Source organism: Durio zibethinus, chromosome 7, assembly GCF_047325235.1.
Source record: "Durio zibethinus cultivar Kanyao isolate XHJ-2024 chromosome 7, ASM4732523v1, whole genome shotgun sequence".
Lineage (NCBI taxonomy): Eukaryota > Viridiplantae > Streptophyta > Magnoliopsida > Malvales > Malvaceae > Durio > Durio zibethinus.
In genome coordinates this window covers 20944379-20970876 of record NC_143168.1, presented here as the reverse complement: position 1 = coordinate 20970876, position 26498 = coordinate 20944379, and the positions used below count along the sequence as shown (strand labels likewise).

The 26498-nt window shown below is 30.3% G+C and overlaps 1 protein-coding gene across 1 annotated transcript; it reads left to right on the top strand.

The window, feature by feature from the left end:
• The first annotated feature begins 7661 nt into the window (after positions 1-7661).
• LOC149518115 (UPF0481 protein At3g47200-like) lies at positions 7662-24768 on the top strand. Its single transcript, XM_089763423.1, has 3 exons — positions 7662-7671; positions 7761-7870; positions 23413-24768. The coding sequence occupies exons 1-3, from the start codon at positions 7662-7664 to the stop codon at positions 24766-24768; spliced, it is 1476 nt and encodes a 491-aa protein (XP_089619549.1).
• Positions 24769-26498: the final 1730 nt, after the last annotated feature.

Sequence of the window (26498 nt, the reverse complement as noted above, 5' to 3'; positions counted from 1 at the left end):
GCATTTGATTGCTTTAAGCAAATTTTCAAATAAAACGAGGTAATAGACTGCCAACAGTTCGCCACTTGTTAATTTTATTTCAAAGTTTATTTTATATTTTCAAACTTCATGTATTCAACATAAATGCAAATTACATGTATTTGTATCAATTATTTTTTAATAAACACTTTAAAAAGTATGTATTTTGGTAATATATACAATACCTAGCCATTTCTACCACCGTGCACCATAATATTTGGGGAAGGCGCAGACGATCACTGACCTAACAGTAAGTAACCATTTGGATTCAATCGTATTTCTGGTGTGGTGTGATTGAATTCACTGTACCATCAATTGAATTCAAATATTAATTTTAGTAAAATTTATTTAACAGATATTTTTCATTACAAATGTTTTTAATCGTAATTATAATATTTTTTTATTATTTTCAATCTCATCGTCTATTTAAATGGAGCCTATGCCAAAAATCTCCAAAACCGTTGATCACTCAGCATCACCACCAAATCCCAACACCTAGTCTCTCAGGCCATCGCCTCCCTAGGCACTACCAATCTAAAACCCACATCCAAAATCACCAAAATTCAGCCAACACTCACAACACAAAAAAGCCAAAATATGTGTATATATATATATATATATATATATATATATATGGAAGTGTTTTGAATTGGCCTGTCATTTGTCCGGCTATAGTTGCTAAAGCTACTAATGAAGAGAAACACTGGGTTGTTACGCTGTTTTCTTTGTTTTTTGGTATCCGGGTTTCTTAAATGTGAAAATTTGATTGAAAGCAGAAAAACTTATAAATGTGATCGGCACCAACAATAAAATGTTTGTTGGATGGTAAGTAGAGCTATCTAACAAGTCACGTAGCATTATTAATAAGATATTATAAATTTTAAACAAAAATCAAAAGTTAAAATTCAAGATCTGTTTTAAATTTTAAGATTTGTAAGACCTCCGAACGTAATTTTTAACTCTTCCAGGTAAGATTTGAAGCTGTTTTACTTTCGAGATTTATAAGACCTCCGGAAGTAATCTTTAAGTCCACCGAGTAATATTTGTAAGTTTTCTGAATTGAATCTATTTTTAGTTTCAAGATTTGTAAGATCTCTAGTCATAATCTCTAAGTCCTCCAAGCAAGATTTGTAAGATTTTCAAGCTAAACCTATTTTAATTTTGAGATTTATAAGATCTTTGGGCATGATCTTTTATTTTATTTTCAAAAGATATTAAGTCTTTATTTAAAAGAGTTTTCAAATTTGTTTTCAAATGAAAAGTCCAAAAATAATCCAAAAAATACAAAAATATTTTTTTTTTGAAAAATTTGAAATCATTATTCCAAACAAAATTGATGTTTTTGTGTTTGCCCTATTCCTGATTCTTAGTAATATGCAAAGAGGGGTAGGTATAGGCACCAAATTTGTTTAGGTTTCGATTTAAATTTTTCGATTCTAATGAGTCATGGGCTGAAGCTTGATTTCTTTTTCTAGGCTTGAGCCTACTATGTAATTTTTAATTTTAATTTTATTATTTAATCAAGATACAAAATATAATAATTAATTAATTAATTAAAAAATACAAAAACAAAAAACAAAATAAAAACAAAAAACAAAAAACAAAAAAAAGCAAAAAACAAAGGGGTTGGTGCTAGTGGGTGCTGTGCACGGTACCACTAGCCACCCACCCCTTATACCCATTCCCCTGCCCTATGCACCTAACCCCAACCAAACCCAAACAACCCCTGAGACACCATACTATACTCCACCTGCCCCTTGAGCAACTATTTTCCCTACAAGAACCCCATTCCCAGCCATAATAGAGGAGATTAGCACCAAGCACAAGAGGGGGCACGCAGACTATCCCTATAGCAGCCCCACACCCAACAGAGGCTAGTACCCATCTCCACCTTCGAAACTCCTAGTCTTGGCCAGCACTTTATTGTGCACCAAGAGCACTTGACCCCCTTCTACCTCTATGCACAAACCAAAGCCCTTCCAAACCCTGACATCAGCAAAACCCATGCCCAAGTAATCACTTGTTCACACACCAGAACCCAACGGTTTCAACCCCCTCTATGAGTCTTTGGGCACGACCCATAGACCTGCACTCGAAACCACCACACCAGCAGCCAACAAGCCCTTGACCATAAGCCCCCCCCCCCCACAATACCCATCAGAAAGCTAAAAAGACCAAGATAACACAAACCCAAAATAAAATTAAAAAAATCCATAGTCCTCTCTAAAGGGGAAGAACCTAGTGCCAAGAGCCTCTTGTAAAAAAAAAAAAAAGGAAAAAAATCAATCTCAAGAAAAAATAAAATAATAAAAAAGGGCTTTTATCGAAGCTTTAAAACTCGATCTATTTCGATTGAAGCCGATTTTGACAAAATGAAGATTGGATCTACAACAAGGAGAATGTGAAGAAGCTTTTGTGATTTTTTGAAAAATTTTTTGTCATTGGCGAAGGTCATTATTGGTGGCAAAGCAGTGGCTGGCAAGCATTGATTCACCGAAAACTGGGTTTTCTTTAAAAGGTGAAAGAGTGTCGAGAGGAAGAGAGAAGGTAGAGAGAGAAAGAAGCAAAAGAAATGAAATAAAAAATTGGCCTTTTATAGAATTAAAAAAAAATGAAATGACATCGTTTATAGGGCCAAGGTCCATGTGTGACTTGGCAACCTATCCCAAGGTCCACACGCTCAACTCAAGACTGGCTCTCCCCTTTAGTCTAGACCAGTCTAGTTAAACTGACTTCATACAACTGAACTGGCACGAGACCTAAACGGTCCAGTTTAGGTAAAAAAAACTTTTTTTTGAATTTTTTATTTTTTTAATGTATATTATTTCTATTATTTTGAGTTTTATTATTAATATTTATGCATGTTAAAAATTAAAATTTGTTATAATAAAATTTTTGTTGTTTTTTATAATATAACTAATAAAAATGAAAACAAAAGATAAACAAAAATAAATAATGAAATATATAGTATAAATTTTTGATAATTTTGTTAAATTTGAAACAAACCTTATAAAATAATAATAATGAAAAATGATTAATGATTGTGATACCAATAATAAAAAAATGGTTTCTAACTTTTGATAATTTTTTTTAAAGATTGAAAAAATAGAAAAAACCAAAAATTAATTAATAAAATTAATTAAATCAATATAAAATTAATAAAAATGTAAGAAAAGAAAATTTTTATTCGAGGATAAGATTCAAAGGTATTTCGAGTAGTGATACCTATGAAATCTCTAGGTAAAAAGATTTTTTTTAAATACTACCAACGTATTTAAATATTTATAAAAAAGTTTTCAATATAATAAAAATTCTCCTTTTTTCGAATAATAAAAATAAAAATTACCTAAATTGAAAATAAAATGATAATAAAAAAATGACGAAAAATGAAATTTTATTTAATAACAAGATTTTAAAATATTTCGAGTAGAGATATTTTAAAAAATCCCTAAGTAAGAAGATTTTTTTAAAAATATTATCAGTTTATTGCAATATTTATAGAAAATCTTCGATAAGATAAAAATTCATCTTTTTTTTCAAAATTTAAATAATAAAAATAAAAAAAATAAAGTTTTTAAAAATAAAATAAAATAAAATATGTGCATCAATATATTATCGGGTGCATTGTATGCACGACAGAGTTTTTATGAAAAGTAAATATGGGCCTCTAAAGATAAGATTCTAAGGTATTTTTAAAAGTGATGCCTAGAAAATCTCTAGGTGAATAAAAGTTATCTCAACGTTGCCAATGTACTAGAAATTTTTAAGAATTATTTCAATAAAATGTTCTAATTTATTCTTCTTGAATAAACTGAAATAACAAAAAAAGGAATAATAAAAAAGTAATAAACAATAATGAAAACTAAAAAAACTTTGATAAATAAGAAAAAATCAAAAAAATTATTTTTTAAATACCGAAAATAAGACTATTTTTATCAAAATTAATGAATAACATATAGTTAATTAATACCGTTTTAAACCGACGCTGTGAGGTACTAATCTTTCTTCATATATATAATCGATTCCTGGACTTAAATTGTTTTGTAAACCTTATAATTATTTTTTAATAAATTTTAATTAATTTTAAAATTTTGTAGACAAATCGTTTTAATTTGTTTTTTCTACTTTTGCTGAACCTTCGTTTATAGTGATTAACCGTTTGGCTTTTCAACTTTTAATTTGTTGAACGTTCATTTATAATGCGGTGAAGGATTGACGGCTTCATTTTTTATTACACCCATCCATGCTGTAAAAAAAACTTTAAAACTGAATAATTTTATTATTTAAATAAACATTAAAATAAAGAGTGTGAAAGAATTTATAGTTATGTGAAAATATAAAATAAAAAATTAACACATTTTTTATTTATTTTGTAACTAATTTTTTTTATTTTTTATAATATATTTTTTAAAAAATACCACTTTACTAACTTCACTTACAAAATCCGAATACTTTATTTAGTCTGGATTAAATAATTTCGCAAATATAAAAAGGTTGAGAGGGACAACTGAGTCTTTGACAGCCGGCCTATTATGGATAAAACTACGTGCACTTATTTGGATGTAGTGTTTTGGGTTGGCATGGTCCCGTTATAGCTAAAGCTACAAACGAAGAAAAATTTTGGGTTGCTACAATGTTTCATTTGCTTTTTGCATTTATTTGGATGTAGTGTTTGGAGTTGGCATGGTCCCGTTATGGCTAAAGCTACAAACGAAGACAAATGTTGGGTTGTTATAATGTTTTATTTGCTTTTTGGTAGTTAGTTTTTTAAACGTGAAAAAATTGACTGAAAGCAGCAAATAGTTTTTGGATTGGCATGCACTGCTCTAACCACAAGTCAATGCCATATTTTGATGTGAAAAGGACATAAAGTTTGCATATCTTATCTGAAATACAGCAGAGGCATTGAATTATGAGTAACGATATCCTACCCCATCGATCTCGTATTTCTTAGTCTCATTCTTACGCTCTTACTCGCATTCCAAATCAAGTTCTGATTAAAGTTTTGCCTTTTTTTTTTTAAAGAAAAAAAGAATTCAAATTACTTTCCACATGTTAGTTGAACAAGGAACAAATTAAAGAACATATGACACCATAAGGAGTACCTTAGAAAACAGACAGACAAAAAAATAAAAATCTAATTCACATTCCCCGACATTAATATATCCTCGAGCAATCAGAATATGAATAATATTTAGAGAATAGAGAAAATGAGTCAATTAAAATGTCAAAATTTCAAATATATTAATCAAAACTTTAGCAAAGTTCTTTAAATAAATTTTGGACAAAAATGTTAGAACTTAAATGTAAAAGTTAAACACTTTCCTACTAGCTTAAAACTCATTTAAGTTTTTAAACGAAGTTATAAACCAAAATTAAGTGTTAATAATTTTTTTACATTTTTATTTTTCTATTCAACCATTCATAAAATTATAAAAAATTATATTATTTCATATTCATATTTTTAATTGATCTAATTTTTTATTAATTTTATTTTTAATTAAAATAAAATTAATAAAAAATTGTCTCAAGGGTTAAATTGTTTTTTAAAATTATAACAACATCAAAATAAAGTAAATCAACCTAGAGTCTTGTTTTCAAGTCAAGTTTCTTAAAATTGAACAATCTAATCAATATTGTTTAAGTGAGAGAATATTAAAATTTTTCATAAGTGGGTTACTATTAATTAGTAATTTTAATAATTTAATAAAACTAGTTGATGAATATAGTCCTAATATGAGACAAGCATGAGAGCCTACTTAATTGAATGTGATCATTTAAGTATAGGCTTTGTATATCTTACTGGAATAGTGTAATTTGGCAATTTTGTAGGCCTTTGGTCCAGTAAGCCTTTGATGGGGAAGCTTCTAGGGTTATTTAATTAATTAGACTAAGGTCCCTTCTTCACTTCTATAAGATACGGTAATTGCCCATTAAATGTTACCACTAAGAGAAGAGCGAATAAAAAGAACTAGCCACTCTATAAATCGTTTTGCTTCTATGAATTCGCAACGACTACTCAAACAAATATGTCGAATATTTTTAATTAATATATGATATTCTAATTTTCACACAATGATCTTGGATTAGTGCTTATACTAATTGAATTGTTAGTATCAATGTTTTTTTATACATTATTATTGATATTTTTGTTTTTATATTTATGGATAAAATTAGTTTTACATCCTTATGATTTTGGTTGTATACTTTACAATCTAAATAATGATTTTTTTTTTTTTATGAAATGGACGTAACATTTCATTTTTGAAAATTTCCACTTGATTTTCTGAAGTTTAAGGAGAATTTTGGAAGAGGACTTTGCAAGTGGTACTTCTTTTGATAGTTCAATCGTAGTACTTGTATTGATTTTTTTTTTCTTGATACCAAAATGAGATATAGGCAAGTGAGCAAGAAAAAAATTGAAGTGGAGAAATTGAAAACACCAATAGATTTTCTTAATCATTCAAATTGAATCTTAATTTTGCATGATCTTAATTTTCAAAGTTTTAAAACAAGATAATTTTCGTAATTTTTTATTAAAAAAAATCATTACCTTGATCCATAATAAATTTTTTGAAAATAAAGTTTTATGAAATTTAATTTTCTTTCTCTTGATCCTTTTATTTTCTTCACCTATTTGCTTGATATAAAAAACCCAACAATGTATAGATAAAGAGAGGATTAATAAAATTTCATATGTGGGACTAAAAAATTCAAAACAAATTCTCAACAAAATGTAACACATAAGCGCAAGAACTTTGTGTTGTACCAAAAACATAGTAATCACATAGACTAATAGGACCAAAAATGGATCACACCCCTCTCTTAATGAAATTTGATAAACTAAAACTGAAAAACATATGTTTCTATTAAAAATAATTATAAATCTAGGAATCGATTATAAAATAAGAAAACGATATGATGTATCGAATCTCTAAAGCTAATTTATGTTCTATTCCTCGTTCACTAATTCTATATCAAGGAAAAGTGAAGTCTTCATTCTATTCCATCTCTTGGATTGAGGCGGGATGGAATAGGAGATTTCCTAATATGATAAGTCAACTCATATCCCATGCAAACAATAATGTTCAAAGAGACTTTTCTTAACTAAAAATATCTGAAAAAAGACTAGCTAGAGGAAAGATTCTCAAGAATCTCATAAGTGAACCTCAACCTCAAGTACTCAAGATATTCACTAATACCACCAAATTGGGCTAATGGATTTAACTTTGATATAGTTTTATATGATCGTAAAGATAAATGGTAATTACATTTCACAAACAATGGGTGTGCATACAATGAGGACGTCATTTTTGCTAGAAATGTATAGCTAAATGATAAGTTATTTAATTAATCATCAAAATTAACCAAGATGTGAAATGGATCGGGCCTTTCTTTAAAAAAAAAAAAGGTCATAGACGTACAATTCTTCGAACATGTGACGTTTATTGACGTTATAAGCTGATGTCATGCATGCTCTCATGTCTAAGCAGACGCTTTTGGGTAACGCCATGGTCGCTATTTATAGGTGAGAATCAGATACATTTTCTTCAACTCAATCCAAATTTCAGAGGCACCGCACGATTCTGCTTCCATATTGGCTGGTAAATCCAAAACCAAAAATACGGTTCATGATTCGACATATGCGTCAATGTAGTATTTTATTTTCTTTGAGCTCCAAGTGTTACTATATATTGTCTTTGTCTTTAATTTCATTTGTAATTTCCAATGCTTTTGTGCAGCTATAATGGCTACACACGACATTCGCATTACCATGGGCAACTTGGATAAAACCGAACAGTCGTCGGTTGAGCAGTTTCCTTCCGATGCGCCTCGTCAAGCTTCTGAGCAGGTAATTGCTAACCCCTGATGTATATTAATTTCTTCGCCGTCCTCGCAGTACTTTGTTTTGAAGAGTACTCACAAACAGCTTCAGGTGTTTTCAAAATGGAAAACAAAGTTGTTAAATGTGATCGATTTCCAAGAACATTTTTTTCTTAGGAAAAGTCAACTTTTTTGGACTACTAATTTAAAAATTTCTTGTTAACTAAATTTTGTAAAATATATATCCAAAAATTAGATTAATCAAAGCTTTTAAAATATATTTTTATATATTTATATGATAAACATAAAATTATAAGAAATCAATTTTTAAAAATTTTAACTAGCAAAAAATCAAGATATGACAAATTTATTGTGCTAAAAAAATTCGAAAATTTATTTTATTAATTCATATAATTAAAAATAATATTTAATAATTTTAAATTTTAATACGTGTAAACACCGTGCAATATGCTACCTCATATATATATATATATATATATATATATATATATATATATATATATATGAAGTAACTTCCAAGAGGTTTATTCGTAAGAGTTCATATAGGTTTAAGTGAAGCAATGCGCTGGATTGCTTGTCACGTAAACACACCTGATGAGATTTGGAGCAGGCCTGGAGTAGTCACAAAAGTCTAAACTCGGCCCAATCCGTTTTGAAATATTATTTTATTAATAAAAATTTATTTTTATTTAACTTTAATTATAAAATTGATTTTTAAAAATTAAATATTAAAATAAAATAGACAATTAACTTTTTTTTTTTTTAAATGCAACACTAACAGAATTTATGTCTCAATTCTTAATCATATTCTTTGAATAAAAACCCATAAAATGAATAAGACAGCAATTTTTCGAACTTAAATGTTATTCTCTTAATAAAAAAAAATCTTGACCGCTATTGCTAACAATTCTCACAGTTGACCTGATATTAAATAAAATTTTAGAAATGTCATTTAAATTTGACCTAATTTGATCTAATCGAATCCACGAATGCCTCTGGTCTTGCGCATAGGAGCCCACGTCACTCCAAAACAGTTGAGGTGCTTGGCTAAAAAACAATTAACCTAAGCAGGCATGTCACGACTCATTTGTTGCTCACAAGGGAGAAGCTCCTGAGGCTTGTTCTTACGTGTGCGTGTGTGTGTGTCTAAAATAATTTTTTTAATCAATTTACATGATTAGCTTGATGTTTTCAGTTTAATGCACAACAAAAAATGGAAGCTTTTTCTCGCTTGGTTTTTACATATTTCGGTAGTGTATAATATCATTTTTTAAAATTTCTTTAGTGATTTAATGATTATATATTATAATGATTCATTAATGTAATCTTATCACTAATAATCTTAAATTATTACATTTAGTGTAATATTAAAAATCATCCTATTTTTTGTATTACATAAAAAATGTTCGAGTAGAAAATACCTAAAAATGACTTTAGAAAAAAGCAAGTAATAATTTTTAATTTATAAATAGCAATTGATCATTCTATAGCTAATTAATATTGGTGAAAATAATTACCTAAAAACATTTATTCAAAGACATAAAAATTGTTGGAAATAATGACTCAAATCCCATAAGAAATTTGTTTGAGATTTGTTAGAGATTTGTTTGAGGTTTGTCAGATATTGCTTGATAGACAAAATGACTTGCAAAAGAAGAATTCCAAGAGAAAAGAGGATTCTTAATAGGTAAGTTTGACTTGCAAGAGAAGAATTCTAAAAGGAAAGGGATTCTTAATAGGCAAGTTTGACTTACAGAAAAAGAATTCTAAGAGGAGAGGGATTCTTAATGGGTAAGTTTGTATGGTTATAAATAGGTGAAGTCTCTACAGGGTTAGGTATGAGAAAAAGATGTAAGAAAGTTGTAGGGTTTAGTGGGATAAACACCCCATAGGAGTATTAGGGCTCTACGTCTTATGGGTGTGTATGTTTGTTTGTGAGTGGAGAGATTGAGAGGATCCACATAGGTATGATGTATGGGAGCATATGGGTATGTGTTTGGATATGTTGAAAGGGTGCACAAAGGTTTGGGTTTGTGTTTGTTTGGGTTGAGAATACACCATAGGACTAGAGGAGATTGAGAGTGTCTTATGAGTATTGATTGTTGAGTGAGGTTAATGATATGATGTATGTTTGTAATTCTCTATAATTAGTGGATCTTATTTCTTATCCGTGGACGTAGGTTGATTGGACCGAATCATGTTAAATTATTGTCTCTTGTGTGTTTGATTTATTGTTTGATTTCGCTTCCGCTGGTGTGATTGGATTGGAAGCTTTTAGCCCAACAAGTGGTATCAGAGCTGTGGTGTTCCCCAATAAGTGGTATCAAAGCAGAAAGTTCGAAACGTGACAAGAGTTGAAGATTCAAGATGTGGAAAGAGCCAAAGGTTCGAAACGTGAAAGTGTTAAAAGTTCAAGATGTGGGAAGAGTTAAAGGTTTAAGATATGAGAAGTGCATGGTTTGAGACTTGGGAAGAAGCAAGTCCAGAAGAGCTCAATTCAAGAGAAGTGTTCGAGTTTAAGTTTTGAAGATTGAAGATTGGTTTGCATGAAGCATGAAGACACACAAGAGAAAATGAGTGTGAGACCTCCATTGCAGGTAGAGCCAAGCATGTCTAGCATGAAGACAAATGATTGATGGAATTTGAGTCAAGGTAGAGATTGTTGGGAATAATGACTCAAATCCCATAAGAGATTTGTTAGAGATTTGTTTGAGATTTGTCAGATATTGCTTGATGGACAAGAAAACTTGCAAAAGAAGAATTCTAAGAGAAAGAGGATTCTTAATAGGTAAGTTTGACTTGCAAGAGAAGAATTCTAAAAGGAAAGGGATTCTTAATAGGCAAGTTTGATTTACAGGAGAAGAATTCTAAGAGGAGAGGGATTCTTAATGGGCAAGTTTGTATGGTTATAAATAGGTGAAGTCTCTACAGGGTTAGGTATGAGAAAAAGATGTAAGAGAGTTGTAGGGTTTAATGGGATAAATACCCTATAGGAGTATTGGGGCTCTACGTCTTATGGGTGTGTATATTTGTTTGTGAGTGGACTAGAAGAAACTGAGAGGGTCCACATAGGTATGATGTATGGGAGCATATGGGTATGTGTTTGGATATGTTGAAAAGGTGCACAAGGGTTTGAGTTTGTATTTGTTTGGATTGAAAATACTCCATAGGACTAGAGGAGATTGAGAGTGTCTTATGAGTATTGATTGTTGAGTGAGGTTGATGATATGATGTATGTTTGTAATTCTCTACAACTAGTGGATCTTGTTTCTCATTCGTGGACGTAGGTTGATTGGACCGAATCACGTTAAATTGTTGTCTCTTATATATTTGATTTATTATTTGATTTCGTTTCCGCTGGTGTGATTGGATTGGAGGCTTTTAGCTCAACAAAAATGTATGGTAAAATCAAAATCACTTAGGTTGACATGAAATTGAAATAGTTAAGTAAACTATTTGCCTATTTTATAGCCAATAATTTGGAAGTCCACTTATAAAAGACAAAATTTGAAAGAAAGTAGGTGTTCATTCTTGCTATTATCACTGCAAATCAATTATAAAAAATTGAAGATTGCTATTGCAAATCAATATTCATTATCAATAGCTTAAATAATAAACAATATGAAAAATTAAACTACTACAAAGTGTAATATTAATATGTCCTAATGAGACTTAAAACTAAAAGTATCAAGTTTATTGTACCATTCATAAATTTTAACATGTACGAGACAAAGAACAACTTTTCAAACTAAAATATTATTCTCTAAATACAAAAAATCTTGATCGATATTTATCTGCAATTATCACAGTTGGCTTTATCTTAAATAAAATTTTAGAAATGCCATTCTAATTTAGCCTAATCCAATCTAACCGAATCCACGAATACCTCTAAGTCTCGCGCATTGGAGACCAAGTGACTCCAAACAAAATTAGGGTGCTTTGCTAAAAGGCACTTAACCTAACCAGGCATGTCATGACTCATTTTGTAACTTGCTCGCAAGGAAGAAGCTCTTGACTCCTGTGGCTTGTTCTCGTGTGTGTGTCTAAAATAAAATTTTTTGAATCAATTTACATGATTAGTTTAACGTTGGAAGCTTTTTCTCATTTCGTTTTTACTTATTATGATATCATTTTTAAATCACTTTAATGGTTTATTATATATTATAATGAAATCATCAAAATAATCTTATCACTAATAATCTTAATTAAATTATCATATTTAGTGTAATAATAAAAATCGTCCCTGATGTTAAATCATTATATTTGTAGACATCCAATTTGATCCAGGCCTGGATCAATTGAGCCTGATCCAAATGGGTAGGCCCGTTTTATTTTTTTTATTCTGGTATTTTTGTTTTTTGTGTCTTAGTTACTTATTATTTATTATTACTATCTATTAATATATATTTTTATTTTTATTTTTATTATTTATCTGTTGATATACATATTATTATTTATCTATTATTATTATTATTATTATTATTATTATTATTATTATTATTATTATTATTATTATTATTATTGTTATTATTTATCTATTAATAGTTTTATTTATCTAATTTTTTTTTGGTTATCTATTAATATATTTATCTTTTTATTTTGATTAATTTTTGGTTAAGATTAGGATAAAAAATTTGGAATGAATTTGGCTGTGATTTGAGAATTGACAGAGTTAGGATTGGATTCAAAGATTGAATTCAAATCCCAGAAAGAGTTGGGATTGATCAGAAACTCTTCTGATCAATCCCTATAAATAGGTGCTGGAAGAACAGAAGAAAACACACAAAAAAAAGCAGACACAGAGAAGAAACAGAAGCTAAAAAAGGATTTTGGTGTGTTAGAATCCCGAGCCAAATCTCCGAACTATTTTTCTTCCTCAAGCTAAGCCGAGCCATTCTCAGGTTTTTTTTTTCGTTTTTTTTATTATTATATTAGAATTGTTTGATATTTTTATTTTGTTATTTTCGTTTTTTATTTTTATTTTTATTTTTTATTATTATATTAGGATTGTTTAATATTTTTATTTTTATTTTTATTTTTATTTTTTTATTTTCGTTTTTTATTTTTTTTATTTTCTTTAAACAAAGTTAAAAAAAATATTTTTCCTTAAAAATAAATTTTCAAAAAAAACGTTTTGAGGAAAAGTTGAAAGTATCAATTTTTCTCGAAATTAAAAGTTTTCAAAAAATATTTTTGGGTAAAAGTTGAAAGTATCAATTTTCCTTAAAAATAAATTTTCAAAAAAGGTTTTTTTTTGAGGAAAAGTTGAAAGTATCAATTTTTCTCAAAATTAAAAGTTTCCAAAAAATATTTTTGACGAAAAGTTGAAAGTATCAATTTTTCTTAAAAATAAATTATCAAAAAAAATTTTGAAGAAAAGTTGAAAGTATCAATTTTCCTTGAAAATAAGCTTTCCACAAAAAAATATTTTTGGGGAAAAAGTTGAAAGTATCAATTTTCCTTAAAAATAAGTTTTCAAAAATGAATTTTTGAGGAAAAGTTGAAAGTATCAATTTTTCTTGAAATTAAAGTTTTCAAAAAATATTTTGGGGAAAAGTTGAAAGTATCAATTTTTCCTGCACAAAAGCAGTCATTTTTTTCCTTTTTATTTTCTTTTTAAATAATCCGACGATGGAGCCTCTGCAAGTGAAACGATAGTTTTCTTGCATACTCTTGAGGTGAGAAAATTTTCTTAATTTTTTGCTAAAAGTATTATAGTCAATTGAGAATAATTTCCAATAGTTAATTACTTGGTAAAATTTTAAGGCTTATTGGATAACACAAAATTATATTGGTACCATCTTTTGATGGGCGTTGTGAGGGTGCTATAACCTTCCTCACACGTAACTGAACTCTCGAACTCTGTTTTAGTTAGTAGACCCGAACCTATTCTTTTAGGGACCCTTAAACTTAGGTGTTCCCTGAAAGGATAGATTCTTTAGGTGGCCAATCACACCTAGATAAAAAAAGATTGGTGGCGACTCCTTTAAGTCAATGTCTAGCGATAGATCCTCAGATCTAGACGTTATGATAGCTTGACGACTCCGCTGGAGACTCTGAGAGTCAGGCCAGCAAATAATTTATGTTATCCAAAAACCTAATAAAATTGAACTTTTTTGTATATATGTGTTATTATTCATTCATGTTTATTTACTTTGTTAATTATGTCATTCATGTGCATGTGCATAATATGAGCTCTATACCCGAGCTCCGGCCCTCTAGGAGGGAGTAAAGTACCAATTGCTTTCGTGAGGTCTAATGCCTCCGCAGTGGCTAGCAAACTACTCCCACTCAAATTGAACCTTTTTCGCTTGTAGCCTGTAATGGGTGAGGATTAGGGTGCCTTACTAGTCTATGATGGACAAAGATGTAAGGAGCAATTTGAGAACCTTTAGACTTTGACCTTAAACCACATATAGTGAACCTTAAGAGTGCCTAAACCTAGGATAGAGCCCTTTCTACCCAATGATAGACATACCCTAAAATTAAGACACAAAAAGGGTGTTTATCTAATCATTTTGATTGTTTAACTTTATGCATCATTTTCATTATCATATGTAACATTATGCATCAGCATCACTTTCATTTCATCCATGGAACTAACTATGTTGTTTGTCTGATTGTATGCATCTGCATTACTTTCATGATTATGTTTTAACACAATCATTTGCATCCATTTCATATTAGATTTCATTCAAAAAAATATACATTTCATTCGTGCATCAAAGCATCATACATAAAGAATAGCATAACATTTCTAATCATAATTGGTGCTAAAGGTTCAAGGATAGTTCCATCTAGTGAGAACCCTGCCCATCGATACAACACAAGATCCAGAGCCAGATAAATGGAGTAAAAAAATTTTCACAGATTTGAAAAGATAGAAAAAGCACAGAAAAAGATTGAAAGTGAGTTAAAGAAGATTCTGGATGCTCTTAATAAGCTGAATAAGGGAAAAAAAGTTGAAGATGATACAAGCCAACAAGTTCCCTCATTGCAAAAAGTGGCTAACCCTTTGTATCCTCTAGGTTTTGGCCCATTTCAAGCTCAGTTTGCTCAAGAGGTTCCACCGCAACACTTCCCATATCCAACATATCCTGGAATACCGTCAGCTTCCAACCCAGGGCATTATAATAGCTATGTAAATCATGTCTTTATTGAAAAAGCAGCAAAACCAATTCTTGATCTAGATGATTTGAAAGAGAATGAGAAAGAAAAGATAAGAGTGGAAACTCAAGAAAGCTCCAAGATTAGTATGCTAGAACAAAAGCTACGGGCTGTGGAAAGATTTGGTTTTTATAGTTCAGTTAATGCTGCTGGGCTTTGCTTAGTCCCTGATGTAATCATTCCTCATAAGTTCAAAGTATCAGAATTTAAAAAATATGATGGTAGGAAGTATCCCAAAACCCACATCACCATGTATTGTAGGAAGATGGCAGCTCATGCACATGATGAAAAACTCTTGATGCATGTTTTTCAGGATAGCCTTACAGGCTCAGCGGCCAGGTGGTATGTTCAGCTGGACAGAACCCGTATTCGCTCTTAGAGCGATATGGCTCATGACTTCATCAATCAATATCGATATATTATCGATTTGGCCTCTGATCGTTTGTTTTTACAAAACCTGAAGAAAAAGGCCAATGAGACTTTTAAAGAGTATGCCCAGAGGTGGAGGGATATTGCTTCTCAAGTACAACCTTCTCTGACTGAGAAAGAAACTACAGTGTTATTTGTCAGCACTTTGAAGTCTCCTTATTATGAAAAGATGATAAGGAATGCAACAAAAAATTTCACCGACATGGTGATCTCTAGAGAAATTATTGAAAGTGCCATAAAAAATGGCAAGTTGAAAGGAGGAGAAACCAAGAAGGCATAAAAAAAAAAAAGCTGAAGCTCAAGCTGTGAGCTTTGATAGACAACAACTCAGGGGTTATCAACCCTATCCACCTCAAGGTTACTCTCCATAGTATCCTACTGTAAATAATGCCTCATCCTACCCATACCAGCTAGCTCCACAACCACCTTATTCATCCATGTATCGATCAATTTTTAGCCCTCAAGATCTTACATATAGCCTTAACATTCAAGCTCCTGCAAGAGTCCAAATTCGCCCTACTAACCCAGCAAGTGGTTCACGAGAGCAACAGATTACTTGAGAGAAACTTGTATTTGATCTAATCCCTATAACTTATACGAAGTTATATCGAGAACTCTATAATAGCCATTTGATTGCCCCCAGCCATGTGGAGCCGCTTAAGCCACCATATCCTAAGCGGTATGATCCTACAGCCCACTGTAACTATCACTATGAAATTATTGGCCATTCTACTAAAAATTGCACTGCTTTAAAGCATAAGGTACAACGGTTGATCAATGATGGAATGATAAGTTTTGATCAAGAAAAAGCAACAACACCTAATGTTAGCGCTCTAAGTGAAAGTCAAGAACACATTGGTCAGAAAGGGTCCGGAGAGTCACAATGAATTAAGGAACAAGATGTCAATAGAGATTTTTCATCTGATCATATAGGGGGATAATTTTGAAGAATGAAGATAAGGCTGGTTAAAGGTTTTTTTTGTCATTTTAAGATTTCTTTTCGAGTAATGTTATATTTCTTTTTGCAATATGACTTCACTTGTTATCATTTTAATAAAGGCAAGTTAATGCATTTCATTACATTTTTCTCTTTCACTTGACCATTACTCCATGCTCTGTTACCTTTCATAACTTTATACTCCCATTCTTAAATTTCAGATGATGAATATTTAGACAATGATAACAATAATTTTGAAATTTAATTTTGAGAACTCATCCACATTAATATGAGGAGATGATTTAAGCAAAAAAAAAAATGTAAGCTATTACCAGAGGTGAAAGAGATATGTCTTGAAGATATGCAATCTTTTATACAGGATCATGAGCTTTGTTCAATAGATGATGTTCAAGAAAAGTATTCACAATTGAGATAAAAAATGGTCATCTTTCTTTTATCATTCGAAAAACTATTTATTGCTACCCCTTTGAGCCTATTATGATTTCTTTTTCTGAAGAACCCCAACCAAGGATCACCCTCTACACTAGGGGGTAATTTTTGAAAAAAATTACAAAAGGTCTCAAAGATGGAAAGAGAAAGAAAAGTAAAAGAAAAAAAAATAAATGCCACACATGATTTGGGGTAAAATAATGAGAATCTTTTGTGTGAAAAAAAAAAGCAGTGAAATGATGTGGGGTAAAATGTCAAGTTACATCAAATGATCATTAGTTTTGAACCTTTTTAATACATGTTTTGAGCCTATTATATCCATTTCTTTTATGACCCTTCACCTTGACCTACATTACAACCTTGAAAAGTTTATTTGGATCAAGTGTGAATGCTCAAATTGAAAGATCATATATTAGGCAAAGTCATGCTCATGATAAAACAATGGAATCATGTTACATTGCTCTAAAGTTTGATGTATGGAAGATATCAACAATGGATGAAAAATGAGAAAAAAAAAGATGATGAAAAAAATTAAAAAAAAGAAAAAAAATGAGAAAATGAAAAAAAGAGATTCAAATTGCAAACATGAAAGGGTGATTTTGGTAGAAAAAGATCCAGGTCAAATGGTTCATATGGATGAAAGATCAAAGACATCTGAAGATCCCTCAAAGACTAGGGCAAGCCAAGCTCAAGATGACTTCAACAGTAAATAGAATGAGTTTTTGAAAAAGAATCCTAGATTAATGTTGAGAATTGTCTGAATATTCATCATTTGGACATACCATTCATCCCAATGACATGTATCCAATTTATTTCCTTTTCTATTTGTTTTGTACCAAAATAGATCTTCATTGATTATCTTTACCATAATTTACCTTGTGTTCTCTTATTGTTTCACCCCTAGAATTAATTGAGAAAATCTTGATTGCATTGTATTTGTCAAGAATTGAAATGATAATGAATGAATGAATATGTGCTTAAAAGAGTCTTGCATTCATTTGAAAAGAAATCTAAGATGATGGTGGTAAAAAAATGAAAAAATGATAGAAACCTAAAAGAGATGATTTGGAAGGATATATGATATGACTAAATGGAGAATATGATGATGGATTGGATAATAAAATAAAGATGGGGCAAATCTTGAAAAGTGGTATAACCAAATGATGGGTACAAAGATAAATTGGTCAATATGACTTGCAAGTTATGATTGAATGATGAAAATAATCAGTAGACAAAGTTTGTTTTGGAATGGTTAATATACCTATCAGTAATAACCCAGTGATGGTAGATGAAACTTGTTCAAAAATCTATTAGTGCTGAGAAGTCCGTGAATGGTGGTCAAGTGATGATCGATTGATGAAACTTGTTCCAAAGTATTGAGAAACTGAACAAGAAAGACATGCGAAATGGTGGAGTTTTGAGAGCCATATCACCACAATTATTTAGAATTTTGTTACATAGACATTCGCATTACATGCACCATGGTGGCATCGTCGCTTGAATAGTACATGCACATAATTTGATGAATTAAATTTTGTTTGGACATGCATGGCACTATGAGAATATAGGTTACTGCATTTGCATCATTAAGAAGGCATTTGCATCTTTGGTCATAACATTCATTCATGTAAATTTTTGAGTCACTTGAAAAAAATTATGAATATTTTGATGAGAATTTTGAGAACTCAAATGGAAATCTTAAAGTTTCAAAATGAGAATCTTAGAGGAGTGAAATCCTAAAGTTCGTCGAATGTGAATCTTCGAACTAGAATGAAAAGTTTTGAATTTTTGGATGTGAATCCTAAGCTTGCCAAATGCAAACCTTTAAAAAAGCCTTGAACTTTTGGATGTGAACCTCTAAAATTCAAATGAGGATCTTTGATGCGAGTCTTACAAGTTGCAAATGCAAATATTGAGATCTTGCAAATTTGAACGAAACTGAAATCTTGAGAAACAAATTCAGTAAATTCTTACGAAGTTTGAAGGTTCTTGCAAATCTAAACCTATGAATGTTGAACTCAAATTATGAATCATTGAGTTCCCATTACAAAATTCCTTCAATCACGATCTATAACTCCTTTGGACATGACTGTCAATGAGCAATTTACTTTCCAAAGTTTCGTTGCCTCTGTTTAGAGGAGCAATTTACTTTTCAAAATCGTGGTGCCTCTGTTTAAAGAAGCAATTTATTTTTCAAAGTTTTGTTGCCTCTGTTTAGAGGAGCAATTTACTTTTCAAAATCGTGGTGCCTCTGTTTAAAGAAGCAATTTATTTTTCAAAGTTTCGTTGCCTCTGTTTAGATGAGCAATTTACTTTTCAAAGTCGTGGTGCCTCTATTTAGAGGAGCAATTTATTTTCCAAAGTTTCGTTGCCTCTGTTTAGAGGAGCAATTTACTTTTTAAAGTCGTGGTGCCTCTGTTTAGAGGAGCAATTTATTTTCCAAAGTCGTGGTTACTTCTATTTAGAGGAGCAATTTACTTTTCAAAGTTGTGGTGCCTCTGTTTAGAGGAGCATTTATTTTTGAAGTCATGGTGTTTCTGCTTAGAGAATTTGTTTATTTTTTCAAGTCGTTGAGCTTTTGCTTAGAGGAGCTTTGATCAATTTTAAAAAAAAAATTAAAAAAAGCAAAAACAAAAAACAAAAAAATTTGCCTATGATTAGAGGAGCCTTTTATTTTCCAAAAGTCGTTGAGCCTCTGATTAGAGGAGCTATTTATTTTTCAAAAAGTCGTTGAGCCTCTGATTAGAGGAGTTTTGTTTATTTTTCAAAAGTATTTAAGCCTCTGATTAGAGAAGTTTTGTTTATGTTCTTCAAAGTCGTTAAGCCTTTGCATAGAGGAGTTTTGATTAAATTTTAAAAAAAAAACAAAAAACAAAAAAAAAAGGGTTGAGTGGAGTCTTAAACGGGGTGTTTACGTCTTTGCGCAATTTCTGTTTCACAGAAAATGTGCAAAGAAGGGCAGCTGTAGACACCCAATTTGGTCCAGGCCCGGATCAATTGAGCCTGGTCCAAATGGGTAGGCCCATTTTATTTTTTTATTTCTAGTATTTTTGTTTTTTGTATCTTAGTTACTTATTATTTATTATTACTATCTATTAATATATATATATATATATATTATTTTCATTTTTATTATTTATCTGTTGATATACATATTATTATTTATCTATTATTATTATTATTATTATTATTATTATTATTTATCTATTAATAGTTTTATTTATCTATTTTTTTGGTTATCTATTAATATATGTATCTTTTTATTTTGATTAATTTTTGGTTAAGATTATGATAAAAAATTTGGAATGAATTTGGCTGTGATTTGAGAATTGACAGAGTTGAGATTGGATTGAAAGATTGAATCCAAATCCCAGAAAGAGTTGAGATTGATTAGAAACTCTTCTGATCAATCCCTATAAATAGTTGCTGGAAGAACAGAAGAAAACACACAGAAAAAAAGCAGACACAGAGAAGAAACAGAAGCTAAAAAAGGGTTTTGGTGTGTTAGAATCCCGAGCCGAGTCTCCGAGCTATTTTTCTTCCTCAAGCCGAGTCGAGCCATTCCCAAGTTTTTTTTTATTATTATATTAGGATTGTTTAATATTTTTATTTTTTTATTTTCGTTTTTTATTTTTATTTTTATTTTTATTTATTTATTATTATATTAGGATTGTTTAATTTTTTTTTAATTTTTTAATTTTCGTTTTTAATTTTTATTTATTTTATTTTCTTTAAATAAAGTTAAAAAAAAACATTTTTTCTTAAAAATAAATTTTCAAAAAAAAAAGGTTTTGAGTAAAAGTTGAAAGTATCAATTTTTCTCGAAATTAAAAATTTCCAAAAAATATTTTTGGGGAAAAGTTGAAAGTATCAATTTTCCTTAAAAATAAATTTTCAAAAAGGTTTTTTTTTGAGGAAAAGTTGAAAGTATCAATTTTTCTCAAAATTAAAAGTTTCCAAAAAATATTTTTGGGGAAAATTTGAAAGTATCAAATTTTCTCAAAATTAAAAGTTTCCAAAAATAAAAATATTTTTGGAAAAAATTTGAAAGTATCAATTTTCCTTGAAAATAAGCTTTCCACAAAAAAATATTTTTGGGAAAAAAGTTGAAAGTATCAATTTTTCTTGCACAAAAGTAGTCATTTTTTTCCTTTTTATTTTCTTTTTAAATAATCCGACGATGGAGCCTCTGCAAGTGAAACGATAGTTTTCTTGCATACTCTTGAGATGTGGGAATTTTCTCAATTTTTTGCTAAAAGTATTAGAGTCAATTGAGAATAATTTTCAATAGTTAATTACTTGGTAAAATTTTAAGGCTTATTGGATAACACAAAATTATACTGGTACCATCTTTTGATGGGCGTTGTGAGGGTGCTATAACCTTCCTCACACATAACCGAACTTCCGAACTCTGTTTTGGTTAGTAGACCCGAACTTATTCTTTTAGGGACCCTTAAACTTAGGTGTTCCCTGAAATGATAGATTCCTTAGGTGGCCAATCATACCTAGATAAAAAAAGATTGGTGGTGACTCCTTTAAGTCAATGTCTAGCGATAGATCCTCGGATCTAGACGTTATGACAATATTTAGTATTACCTAAATAATATTTGTGTACAAAACACTTAAAGTAATTTTTCAAAAAGAAAGCAATAATTCTTAAATTTTATTAAATGAACAATTTATAAATAGCAATCAATCATTCTATAGCTAACATTGATGAAAACAATTACCTAATAACATCTATTCAAAGTCATAAAAATGTATTTTAAAATCAAAATTACTTAGGTTGACGTGAAAATGAAATAGTTAAACTCTTTACCTATTTTATAGCCAATAATTTGGAGGTCCACCTATAATAGACTAATTTCAAAGAAAGTGGGGGTTAACGAGAGGATTCGAACCTTCGAATGGCACGACCAAAACCCCGTTGCATTACCACTCGGCCACGCCCCATTTAGATTTTTATTGGAAACTACTAAACACTAATATGGGCATTTCCTTGTCATCAATTCCAGTTCCAGATAGCTATGGAATAGATTAGATTCTTGCTAGGATTTGGGCATGTATGAATAGAGAATTAAGTCAAATTTATTGATCATTACATATAATTCAATTAAAATATTGTATGAAAGTATAATTTCTTCTATTCTCTTGCAAGAATTGAAGGCTTTTTCAATTGGGTGAGTCCAAAGAAGTATTGTTTAGTTTGTCTTATTTTCCTTTCTTCATTTTTTTCCTTATCTCAAAAAACATATTAATAACTCAATCAAAATTATCTCCAAGAATAAAATTTTGTTACGCTTAATCTTAATATCTTTAATTTGAACATTCTTGCTATTATCACTACAAATCAATCATAAAAAAAAAATGAAAATTGTTTTTGTGAGATGGTAAAACTTTTTTTATCTTTTGAAATAAGAATTAAATTATTTAGTGATCTTGTCACATAAGATAATAAGATCATTGTCATATAAAATTTTTAAATTCTTAATAAAATATGGTGATTTAATTAATATAGATACAATCAACTTGGTTCTTACATCAAGCACCATACCAAAACTTACCGCTATATGCTTTTTTTTTTTTTTGGTCTCATATGTAAGGTGACGCAAATAATTAAATTTATATGAAGAAAGATTGTAATTTTCTTTTATTTTATTATTATTAATTATTATCAGCATAGTTGATATAATAATTACAGCCATTGTGTTCATTTCATTTTAATTTAAGAGAATCAAGTAAATAATCTATCTATCTATCATCCTTATAAAATGGAAGTTATTTACAAGTGGTGTGGTGGTGACATGTGTTCACAAAGGATATAAAGAGAATTTGATAAATATTTAAGGGTAATATTGATATTTTATGAGAAATATTGAGAGTTAGATTTTGGTACTTTTTTTGGATTTTTGATGATTTCTTTTTGAACCTTGAGCTTTGGCTCATTACTTTTTTCTCTTATTTCCAATATAATTTTATGCTCTATATTTTATTGTTTATTTAATGTGTTAATTTTAAATTTTCATTAATTTAATTTATTTCTTTATTATGCTTATTTAATTGATTTATTTGTAATTTTTATATTAATCTTTTATTAATTTTAATTTAAGACCATTATATTAATAGATTGTTTTGCCAATTTCATTTTTAAGTTGTAACATTTTTGTTAAAATTCAAATTCAATAATAATTATAATTATCACATGTAATCGATATTCATTCTTAATAGCTCAAATAGTAAAAAAATATGAAAAAATTAAACTACTGCGAAGCAAGATCTTAAAATGAGGTTAAAAAAAAAAGGTTTTTCATTAATTAAATAAAAATTAATTTTCTTTCATAGCATGAGCGCGCATGATGCAAAATTATTGTAATTATTTAAAGGATAATGTTATTTGCAAACTCCACATGCACATCTTATCCTTATTTTAGCCATGATAAAAAATCATGGTTAGAGTGGACATAAAAATGTGTCAAATGTGCACATAATATTTTATTATTTAAATTTCTCTCTTTTTTTTTTTTTTTTTCTAATTAACAAAGTATCTCACGCACCTTTGAACACAGGATATTGCAAGTGAATTAGGTTATATTATTCATGAACCTAAAACGAAAAGTTTAGTGGTGGATCTCCGTCAACTTTGTGAGAGATCCTCGGGCGCAAATGCCTGTAGTATTTATAAAGTGCCGCATCGACTACGTCAAGTAAATGAAAAAGCCTATGAACCCAAAGTGATTTCAATCGGTCCCTATCACCATGTTAAGGAACACTTGAAGGCGAGGGAAGTTATCAAAAGGAGTTGGTTCGGTAGGATGATTCAAGATAGCAAGCTTGAGCCCGAAATTTTTGTAGAGGCCATGAAACCAATGGAAAAGCAAATTCGTGAATGCTATGAAGAACCTTTAGATCACATTGATTCTGACACATTTGTGAAAATGATGATCCTTGATGGATGCTTTATTGTTCAGCTCTTTGACTTTCAAGATAATGATAACGATCGAAGTGAGTATCCTTTCAACCTGAACGGGTTGCTAACTGAGGTATATTATGATTTGTTGCTACTCGAAAATCAGCTTCCTTTCTTTGTGCTTTCCGAGTTGTATGGCATGATCAAAACGTCAAATGGTGAAAGAGATAATAAGTTTACTAAATTGGCTCTTTCCCGCCTTTCAAAAGTGATACCAGGACCAGAGATATGCCCTGATGAAAAGTGTCTCATTTCTGCTAAAGAGACCAAGCATCTACTGGGCTTAGTACATGATAGTTGGCTTCCTTCACCTCAAGGAATAAAGCAACACAAGGATTTTAGAGCAAAAGCAGCACCAACAGACCGATGCTTATGGAAATACATATGCTGTGCAACGGAGCTGAAAGAGGCAGGAATCCGTTTCTCAAAAAAAAATGAGAAAGATCTATATAGCTTGTTCGATATAGAATTTGAAAATGCGAAACTGAAGATTCCAACCTTAAGCATTTATGATGGGACAGAGCGTATCTTGAGTAATTTCTTTGCCTACGAACAATTCATCCCAAGTTCTAAACCAACTTACGTTTGTGATTATGTGGCGTTCATGGATAAGCTCGTCAACACAGGCGAGGATGTGCAATTACTCTGTAACTGTGGAGTTATTGATAAATGGATAGGGGGTGATGAAGCAGTTGCCCAAATGTTTAACAAACTTTGCGACTGCCTTTACTTGTCCAATGACAACTACTATGCGGAGATATTTGTTAAGATGGATGAGCATCGCCAGAGAAAATGGAAAAAATGGAAGGCAACATGGAGAAATTGGGAGGCAATAGTGAAGAGAGATTATCTTACCTCACCCTCGTCGTTCATTTCATTTCTTGCTGCGGTTGTCTTGCTCCTATTTACCTCTTTACAAACTTTATTTTCGGTTCTTTCTTATGCTTATCATTAAGTCTAAGTTTTCTTAAGTTTCCATGGTTGATCGGTGGCAAGGGAAGTACTAATGAGTTATTACATATAAGAAAATAAATAATCGACTGCTGCGAACAGCCATGTACGTGTATTAATGAGATTGTTGTTTGTTCGTGTATTAATTAATTGTGCAATTTTTTTGATGGATTAATGTTTATTCTCTGGGTTTCATAGCAATAGAATTTGTTTATCTTGTGTTGCCAAAAATCATATGTTTTAATTACAGCGCCTTTTGCCGTCATGATTACACTGATATTTTCTGAAGGGATTGATATTCAACTCGCTTTTATCTTTCAACCCAAATCTTGTTGCTATCAATCGTCTTCGTAGGTTTTTACCTTGAAACTGTGAGCATTGACTTTAGCCAATTTATTATGTTTTTGAACAATTCAATTTATATTGAGAATTTTCTTTTAATTGTACACATCTCTCAATATTGAAAGATTTTTATTAAGCCGCAAAAGATACTTGGGCTTTATCCAATAATTCTGGACTAGACACATTTTAAAGTTGTTGAAGACTTAGTCACTTATATTATTTTAGTATTAATTTCATACACTAATTATAATTATAACTTTTTTATACCTACAAATTCAAAAAAAAATAAATAAATAAACCTCGGGAAATTTGAAGAGTTTTTTCTTGTGCTCTTTAGTCTTATTTCCCTTACTAGAGTAATTTTAAATTTATTTCTCAAAATAAGATATTTTGTACGATATAATCCACATCATCGTAAATAAATGACAAATCTTACTAGCCAAAAAAAAAATCTTCAAAAATTCACAATTAAAAGACATGAAAACAAGACTCCTTTAATTTTTATTGTGCCTATTTACTTAGTCAATAGAGCCAACTCCCAAAGTCGTTATGCCGATGTCCAATCACCACGTCATCATAAGAGAGGATCGATATCCAAACTCCTAGCCATAAAGGAATGGGCTCACCCAGCGACTCCACTAACGTCCCATTGAGGCATTATTTCAAAATAATGTCAACTAGCTTTCAACTTGACTGAGACCATTAAATACCATCGCGTGTATGCTTGGGATCGTTAAATGTAATCTGTGGTCACCCACGTGACTTTTTCTTGAACTCCACATAGGTTCACCATCAACTTTAAGCTGTCCTGGTCATATCACCAACTTTCCTCTCACATATAAGGCATGAAGGGTCCAAGTACGCAAAACTAATGGTAAGACCATCTAGTATTCCTTTTCCTTAAAGCTTTCCTTACTTGCACTATTACTTTCCTTCTTTAGCCCCCAAGACACTTTCTAATTTTGGCTCCCTTTGACCGTATTTTTTAGTTGTAGGTATAGTTTCCCTTACTTTCAACCTCTAACCAACTCTATCCAACTAAGATACCCAAAAATGCCATTAGCAACAAGATTGATGCTAAATTTGAACTATAAGTAAAAATAAATGTCATGTTGTTGTAGATATCTAATTTTATTCGGAGTGATTTAATCATGATCAATGACAATTTAGGTTCGGGTATATTAATTTTGACCAATTGGAGGATTTTGTTTTATGTTAAAAATTGAACTTGTTTTTGCATTAACTGAAGCCCAATTTAGTTCAGTTTTGTGCCCACAATGTGGTCAATTGAAGGCCTAGATCATGGCCTATTAGGTAACCCAATTACAAACCAGACATGGCCCAGTTTAAAAACCCAAAGATGTGGTCCATAGTGTAGCTCAATTAAAGGTC

What these genes read in the sequence shown, in the direction of transcription:
- LOC149518115 (XM_089763423.1), top strand. An exon ending in CTCGTCAAGCTTCTGAGCAG is followed by an intron (nt 7,871 to 23,412) that starts GTAATTGCTAAC and finishes CTTTGAACACAG; the next exon opens with GATATTGCAAGTGAATTAGG.